The 8,738-nt window shown below is 52.1% G+C and overlaps 2 protein-coding genes across 3 annotated transcripts in view; one reads left to right on the forward strand and one right to left on the reverse strand.

Moving 5' to 3' along the window:
- LOC132459247 (tumor necrosis factor receptor superfamily member 3-like) overlaps positions 1-8,738 on the reverse strand; it is a 276,712-nt gene that overhangs the window by 185,421 nt on the left and 82,553 nt on the right. The gene's annotated exons all lie outside the window — the stretch shown is intronic.
- Positions 1-8,738, forward strand: part of mtor (mechanistic target of rapamycin kinase) — an 87,033-nt gene that overhangs the window by 47,346 nt on the left and 30,949 nt on the right. Inside the window, exons 25-28 of the mRNA XM_060054800.1 lie at positions 1,679-1,818; positions 4,632-4,732; positions 5,805-5,920; positions 8,499-8,628. Of these exons, the coding sequence (XP_059910783.1) occupies positions 1,679-1,818; positions 4,632-4,732; positions 5,805-5,920; positions 8,499-8,628 (487 nt within the window). The remainder of the gene's footprint in view (positions 1-1,678; positions 1,819-4,631; positions 4,733-5,804; positions 5,921-8,498; positions 8,629-8,738) is intronic.

Consider the following 8,738-nt stretch of genomic DNA (forward strand, 5'->3'; position numbering starts at 1 on the left):
AGGCTTCAAAATGTACAGACCTCTTTTTACGGTCAGACACCAGTACTCAGGGTTTACATAGACAGAGTCGGGCCAGATATACACTCGCACTGCTGGACCGCAAGACATGCTGCGGACGCCTACTCCTTCACTTTGTATCCTCGTCGATTACATAACTAGAGAAAGCCGCTCTTTATGAAAACCCGTCTCTTTCAGCTCGCATCCGAAGCGGCATCTCTTGGAAGTTGCCCTTTTTTCACCCATCCCTTAGTTTTCGCCGCTGGCTTCCTGCCATTCATGGCACAGAGCCATGGAACCAAACAAATCCACCAACCGCCCTGCGTGTTTGTCCTAGTGTGTGTTTGTTTGAAAGGCTCTGAGGGGGCGGGAAGTATAACAACACTTTAGCAGCAGAGCGAGGGCCGGGACACCAGCGAGAAGAAAACAACCGCAGCGGTGTTTGTGCAGCGCAGCCCCAGACGGATCTGAGCACTGCATGGTCCCACACCGCTTTATCAAGTCGCTACTTTTAGCCTGAAGTCAGGCGCTGTCTCACAGGCAGGGCTGCTGCCTGAAGGGCCCTACCCTCTGCCTTTGTCAGCCTCAGTCATGTTCCGGGGGCGGCAGTAGCTCAGGAGGTAGAGCGGGTTGACTGGTAGTTCGATCCCCGGCTCCACCTAGACGAGTGTCGAGGTTTCCCTGAGCGAGACGCCTCACCCTGACTGCTCCTGACGAGCTGGCTGTCGCCCTGCGTGGTTGACTCCGCCGTCGGTGTGTGAATGTGTTGATGAACGGTTGTAAGTCGCTTTGGACAAAGGCGTCAGCAAAGTCCCATAAATATCACGTAAAATGTTCCCCTATTAAACCCCCGCAGATTTGTGGCGAAAACAACACAGATAATCGCTTCGACACGCATGCTTCCAGGACCGGTGTCGACCGGTTAATCTGGTGGTCCAGGGTTGTTTACAGTGGGAAGGGTGGTTTGGGTTTCCTACTGGCGCCCCAGCCTGCCTCATCCATGGGTCACCAGAGGTCAGAGGTCGTCGCTCGCACCGTTGGAAATAAAGGCGATTCGTCGTACGCACACGTGTCCGACGTGTAACCGGCCGAGGCCCGCGGTACTAAAAGGTCTGCTGTGGAACGCTCTGCCTCATTAAGACGGAACCCTTAACCTTCAGCCCAGCATCTGGTGAAGGGATTAACGCTGGGTATTAGAATTCCTCGGTCCCCACACGAGCTCCAATATCTTCAATCGAGCGGCTTAAACAAACTGAATAAAACCGCTGAAAAACATCACGCCTCTCGTGGTCGTGACGCGACCAAACGGCGGTCTGACCTTCTTAAAGGGGTGTGGCTCCGCAGCGCTGTGGTTAACACCCCTCTGTCTCCGCAGGAAAGGACCCGGGGTTGAACCCCACTAGGGCCCGGTCTGGGGAAGGTTGCACGTTCTCCCCGCACGTCCACATGGGCTTCAAACTCCCTCCCCCTTTCTCGCGAGTTAGATGAATACCTCGTTCCGGCTGCTCTTGAGCAAGACACCTAAGAACCTTGAATGTGAACATGGCCCCCCCCGCATGGCCCTGCCCCCGTCTCCCCCCCCCCGTCTCCTAGACCCCTTCTGGGATCCATACATCACTGAGCCCCGGCTGATGGATGGCTGGTGGTGGTTTCAGCGCCTGCTCCTCCCTCCCCGCTGCAGGAGATCCAGGCCACCTGGTACGAGAAGCTCCACGAGTGGGAGGACGCGCTCCTGGCGTACGGCAAGAAGATCGAGCTGGCCAAGGAGGAGCCGGACCTCATCCTGGGACGCATGCGCTGCCTGGAGGCCCTGGGGGAATGGTACGTGACGCTGCGACGGCTGGGTCCATGCTGACTCCGACCGGGGGGGGCCGGTAGGCGGTGAGGCCCCCTGTAGGACCTCGGGGATTGAACCCACTGCCTTAACGCTGCAGGTTGTAGACCGATGTGGGGCTGGGCGATACGGGCCTCTTGTTACCATGGCGATCTATCCGGGGAACGTCCCCACTGGCATGGGATGACCCCGGAGTCCTGAGGTTTCCAAAAACTGCTAGCGTTCCAACACTTGTCATAGTGGATCGTTGTTTTTGGTCTCTCTGTGTGTTTGTGTGTCTGTGTTTTTGTGTCTGTTTTTGGATGTGTGTGTGTGTGTGTGTTTGTGCGCATCTGTGTTTGTAGGGACGGGCTGCATGGTGACCTAATATCCTGTCCTGTGAGTCCGGAGCATTTATGAAAGAACATTGTTTGTAGTTTAGGTAACAGTTCATCATCCTTAGATCCCTCTCCATAACAGATTGGACAGACCTTCCTGGTTGACTGGACCTTTCAATCTAATAAGGCCCATCTTTCTGCTCCAGAAGAACAGCTGAATGATAAAGTAAATTAAAACCTTTTGCTGAATATACGGCCTGCTGTATTACTCCCTCCAGGCCGGTCTGGGCCTTTGTGTTCGGGAAGCTTTCATATATTATACCGAGGGGAGCTGGAAACCTGCTGCACCTTGTCACATCTGCGCTCTCTCTCGCTTGCTCGCTCTCTCTGTGTGTCTCTCCCTCTCGCTCCCTCTCAGTCTGTCTGTCTCCTCCACTCTCACTCGACCGGTCTGTGTCTCTCTCTCTCTCTCTCTCTCTCTCTCGCTCTCTCTCTCCCCCCCCCTCCTTCTCTCTCTCTGTCTCTCCCTCCTGCTCCCACTGTATGTCTGTCTCTTCCACTCTCACTGTCTGTGTCTCTCTCCCTCTGTATGTCTGTCTCTCACTCGCGTGCTTGCTTTTTCGCTCTACTTTGTCTCTCTCAGTTTCTGCAGGTTCTCTCCCTCTCCCTTTCTCTCTGTCTCTCTCTCTCTCTCTCTGTCTCTCTGTCTCTCTGTCTCTTTCTTTCTTTCTCTCTCTCTCTCTCTCTCTCTCTCTCTCTCTCTCTCTCTCTCTCTCTCTCTCTCTCTCTCTCTCTCTCTCTCTCTCTCTCTCTCTCTCTCTCTGTTTCTGCAGGGTGTGTGTCTCTCTCTCTCTCCGTGTCCTCTTGCTCCCCTGCCCCTCTCTCCTGCCTCAGCCTGTTGGTTCTCTTCTGGCGCACCGCACTGGGTCGAGTTATCCTCTTCCCGAGTGGGGAGCGCGGATCAAACTTGGCTGATTGTTGCTAATGACCAATTAGCGCTGGTCAGATGGACCCCGCTTTCCCCCGGGAACACATCTGCTTGGCAGGGCTCTGGGGTTAGAGACGCTCAGTCCAAGGTACCCCGCGCTCCGAACGGAAAAGAAACCCAGATAAATAAATAAATACCGGCAGGCGTAATTAAGCGAGGATTGGACTCCCAGTCTTGTTCCTTTGCATCCGTTGCCAGGATCGCTGGCCCGCACCGGCCATGACATCACCTAATGCTTATTTGGCGGTTGAAATTGGAAAGTGTGTGTGTGTGCGTGTGTGTGTGTGTGTTGTTATTAATATTGGTTTTAATGTTGGGACATCTTGTACTGGTTGGTATGGTGGCAGCGTTCACTGGTGACCCCGGTGACGTTAGGGGTGCCGCGTGTTCCTCGCTCTAATCCTGTTGTGCGCTGAGATCTGTTTGTGTTGTTTTTGGGATTGTGATGGTGGTCTTGTTTGTGTTATGTTTCGTGTCATTGTGCGATGTTTGTGTTGTGGTATTTGTGACGTGGGGCTGTACGTGTGGGTTTCAATGTGTTTGTGTTCTTGCGGTGAAGTGTGTGTTGTGTGTGTGTGTGTGTGTGTTGACATGTGTGTGTGTTGTACTGCGTTTGTTGATGTGTGTGTGTTGTGTTGATGCCCTGTGTGTGTTGTGTGTGTGTGTGTGTTTACGTGTGCGTGCTGCTAGGGATGCACCGATCCGCTTTTTTCACCTCCGATACCGATACCGATATCTGAGGTTTAGTATCGGCCGAAACCGATCCGATACCGATATAGAAAAACAGTGCGAAATTATGGCTACAAACTGTAAGTTTCATTGAGGGGAAAAGACTGGGATCATGAGACTTGAATTTTTGGAGGCGCTTTATAAGGTTTGTGGTATTAAAGCTAGAAGGTTTAGTACCACCCCTCGGGACATTTACTTTGCATATGTTGCATGTAGCCGTGGAGCTTGCTGGCTTAGGTAAAGTGAAATAGCTCCAGATAGCAGATCCTTTTGCTCGCTCCATTTTGCAATCACTGTAGGCTCCGCACGGCGTGTTGCTTGTTTATGACGTCACTCACAGCGCACAGCATAGAAACTGAATAGATCAGCCAATAGATAGATAGATACACTTTTATTAATCCCGTGAGAACATTTTCGTGGGAAATTCAATTATCAAAGCAGCAAGGTAGTAGGAATAGGATTCAAGTATGTACATAAACGTAAAAAAAAAAAATATATATATATAGATATAGATATTTTTTTAAATATGGATCGGCCCATTTGTCACCGATACCCGATCTAGAAATGTCTTCAATATCGGTACCGATACCGATACAAATATCGGATCGGTGCATCCCTACGTGCTGCACTGTGTGTGTTGCACTGTGTTGATGTGTGCGTGCTGCACTGTGTGTGTTGCACTGTGTTGATGTGTGCGTGCTGCACTGTGTGTGTTGCACTGTGTGTGTGTGTGTGTGTGTGTTGACGTGTGTGTATTGCTTTGCAGGGGCCAGCTGCACCAGCAATGCTGTGAGGAGTGGACGCTGGTCAGCGAGGAGACGCAGGCCAAGATGGCTCGCATGGCTGCGGCCGCCGCGTGGGGGCTAGGTAACCACCGCCCTCCCGTTTACTGTTTCCTCCTCCTCCTCCTCCTCCTCAGTGATTAGTGATTAGTAACGGTGAGGTCAGGCAGAGGGCTCACGGATCGGGGCGGCCTGGTGGGGGAGGATACAGGTTGCAGTACACGTGTAGAGCTTCGGACGTAGGGGCTTGTACATCAGGGCCTCACATCATAATGACCGCCTCGATTTTGTAGCATGCAGTAAATGAAGGATTTTGGTCGCTTTATTGCCACTGCTTAGTAATTATTCGTGAAGTTATTTGTTTGAAACTGCCCATGCTAGACATGGCAAAACAACGATTTAGAAGTATCATCAACAATAATTGCCAGCGAAACATCCAATGATGCATTCTGGTATAGATAGGTATATAGAGGTGATGGTGGTGTGGACGGTAGGCAGGCCTGGAGTCTGTAGGCAGGCCTGGAGTCTGTAGGCAGGCCTGGAGTCTGTAGTCAGGCCTGGAGTCTGTAGGCATGCCAGGCCTGGATGCTGGTAATGCCTTCTGGACCAGCAGACTTTAGGAATGTAGTCTGAGAGCAGTGAAAAACATTATACCGCCATTATGTTTTGTGTTCATAACTTTGTGGTTTGTTGATACAGACGCTCAAGTCGCTTAAGATTAAAGTAGTTCCCTCCAAGACCAATTTGTTTAATTCAATGCCAGATTACCCTCAGAAACATCTCGATTTGGGCTAGATCCAGGTCTTGTCCCCATCACCACCACCCAAGATAATTTGTAGTTTTCTTCTCGTGGTCACACGCCTGTGAACTGAGTCCACCCATCACATGCTCTTATCATAACATCGTGATTATATTATATTATGAAGTCACTACAGTGAGCTCTCCATTAATATTGTCCTTTTCCATCCTTTCATTTTTTCCATCTCATGACTGACAGGGAGATGTGCCCTTTCATTACGGGACATTTAATGTATATGAGGTTCCACGTGGCTTCCCCCCACACTGTTTGGCCTATTCTGCAGGAATCCTTTCCTTGAACCCTTCTCAATGTGTCGGAGAGCTGGTACTCATGTGTGATGACCTGATGTGTTCCCCAGGCCACTGGGACAGCATGGAGGAATACACATGCATGATCCCTAGAGACACGCACGACGGAGCCTTCTACAGAGCCGTCTTAGCCCTGCATCAGGACCTCTTCTCATTGGCCCAGCAGGTGAGTGACATCACCACCACTATCCACCCACTACAGACTGTGTGTGTGTGTGTGTGTGTGTGTGTGTGTGCGTCTGTCTGTCTGTCTGTGTCTATCTGTATTTATCTGAGTGTGTGTCTCTCTGAGTCTGTCTGTCTGTCTGTCTGAGTCTGTCTGTCTGAGTCTGTGTGTAATTAACAGCCCATAAGGGCTCTGTTCTTGCTGCTGCTGCTGCTGCTGCTGCTGCTGCTACATGCGTTAGACTTTATAGAAGAACGCATGAAATGTTAATTTGGGCCGTAAAACCTGGTGGGAGAAAAGACACAGCATCGAGATGTAGAAACAACTCAAGTCCTGCTCCAGTCCCCGGTTTGAATTCTCATTTGGCTCGGGTGTTTAATTTTAAAGGAACAAAGCCCACAATACGCCCCCTCTGTCTCTCGTTTTCAACGTCGTTCCTCCTCGGTGAGGAAACGTAAATCATAAATCACCTGAGCCCCCGCTCCAAACCTCTGAGGTGAGAGTGGGGGGCTTGCAAAACCTTCCAGACCGCCTCCTCCACCTTCCAGACCGCCTCCTCCACCTTCCAGACCAACTCCTCCACCTTCCACACCATCTCCTCCACCTTCCAGACTGCCTCTTCCACCTTCCACACCAACTCCTCCACCTTCCAGACCGCCTCCTCCACCTCGAGAACACCTCCTCCACCTTCCAGACCAACTCCTCCACCTTCCAGACCAACTCCTCCACCTTCCAGACCGCCTCCTCCACCTCGAGAACACCTCCTCCACCTTCCACACCACCTCCTCCACCTTCCACACCACCTCCTCCACCTTCCACACCACCTCCTCCACCTTCCAGACCGCCTCCTCCACCTTCCAGACCGCCTCCTCCACCTTCCAGACCGCCTCCTCCACCTTCCAGACCAAATCCTCCACCTTTTAGACCTCCTCCTCCACCTTCCAGACCTTCTCCTCTCCAATAACCAGACATTTGGTCATGGAAGCCCCCCCCCCCCCCCACGCTTTATGAAATCTGACTATAAATTCCTCGACGATTACAGAAATAACGTGAAGAACCAGACATGGCTGGAATAATCTCATCCGCGATTTTTACTGCTCCACAATAAAGTTCTTCCCCCGTCTGCTGAAAGCCCGGCCAGAGCGGAGCCACGCGCTTTAACCCTCCGCTGCCTCCGCGCTCTGATCCCACTGACGGTGACGACGGAGAACAGAGGTTTATTATTCGTGTTCGCTTCGCACTCTGACCCCCGGCCCTCGTCTCCAGTGCAGTGGTACTAGCTTGGCTTAGAAAATGACAGCAGCTTCCCCAGACCAAGCTCAATCTACGATTGAGCTTGGTCTGGGGATGCTGCTGTCATTTTCGTCAGCTCAAGAGGCGTGATCAACGGGCCTTGTTCAATTGACTCTACTCAATTGGCCGCTTGCTGCCGCTTCCCTCTCGTCACTGTGTAAAACCAGCCAATAGCGTGCCCGGGGGGAGGCCAGCTTGGTGATTGGCTCCCGCAAAAACGTATCGGAAGCAGAAAGAAATGTATCGCTCTTCTCCAGACCCTTCTGCAGGGCGAATTCGAATCGCCGGCAGAATGGGCGGGGCTACCCAGGCTAGCGGTCTCCAGTGTAAACCGTTCCTCCACCGCCGACTCCAGTGCCGTGTAACAGCCTCCTCACCATCCCCCTGGCCTGACCCCCCCCCCCCCCCCCCCACCCCCCACCAGGCCCTGAGGTGTCATGGTTCAGAGTTACCGACTCAGGTCGGAGAATTAAGACCGGGGGTCAGACCTATCTGAGATGTCACCTCTGAACTTGGCCTTCGCCATGCCCCTTTACCGTTTTCTCTTTTTTTTTTTTTTTTTGTTTATTTGTCTTGGGAGACGTCGAGCTGAGTACCGTCACATTCTGTTTGTCAAACACTCGTGTGTGTTCTGCCAGTTAGTGGCCTCCAGGGATTGGGCTCCAGGGAGGGCTGTTTGCTAAACAACCGAGGTCACCAGAGGTGGGGCGTGGGGGTGTGTGTCAGGGCAGGTGAACGCTTGCTCAGCGTGTTGCAGCAATGCGTCATCCTGCTACTTCCAAGGAAATGCCGCGCGGCAACAGTCCACCAGAGCAGTTCAGTGTTGAACCTCCAGAGGTTTGGAGGTAAAAGCTTTGGAACTCGTCATTTGTATTCCACTGGAAGCTTTGTAAACAGTTGATGGTATTTCATAATCAGTATTTTGCATGAGAGCGCCGAAGGAGGAAACGGTGTTTAAAGAGGTGACCACCAACATCAATTATACCACAGCCGGGTCTCGTGCAAAGAGCATAATGTTTATTTGAACAAAAGGTTTGAAAAACTAAAAGTGTCAAACCAACCGAGGATAAATAAACGTTTGGACGTGAGGGAACCAGGTGGCGGCTCGCGTGGGGCCTTCGACCAAAGCCCCCCCCGTTTCGACCCCCCCAGCAGGAACCAAGCCTCGTTTTATCACCACAGACACATTACAGGGCAGATGTATCCAAGGCGGGCATTTCTTTGCAAAAAAACCCTTTCAGAGTTCACGTGCCCCCTTCTAACTGTGTGTGTCTTGTGTTTGCAGTGCATCGATAAGGCCAGAGACCTGCTGGATGCGGAGCTGACAGCCATGGCCGGGGAGAGCTACAGTCGGGCCTACGGGGTGAGTTCTGCCCGCCAGACACCGACCCACCGACCCCTCATCCTCTCTGTTGGTGGTTCTCTGAGAGAACCACCAACCTTCTCTAAGAGAACCACCAACCTTCTCTGAGAGAACCACCAACCTTCTCTGAGAGAACCACCAACCTTCTCTGAGAGAACCACC

This window comes from Gadus macrocephalus, chromosome 1 (assembly GCF_031168955.1).
Source record: "Gadus macrocephalus chromosome 1, ASM3116895v1".
NCBI lineage: Eukaryota > Metazoa > Chordata > Actinopteri > Gadiformes > Gadidae > Gadus > Gadus macrocephalus.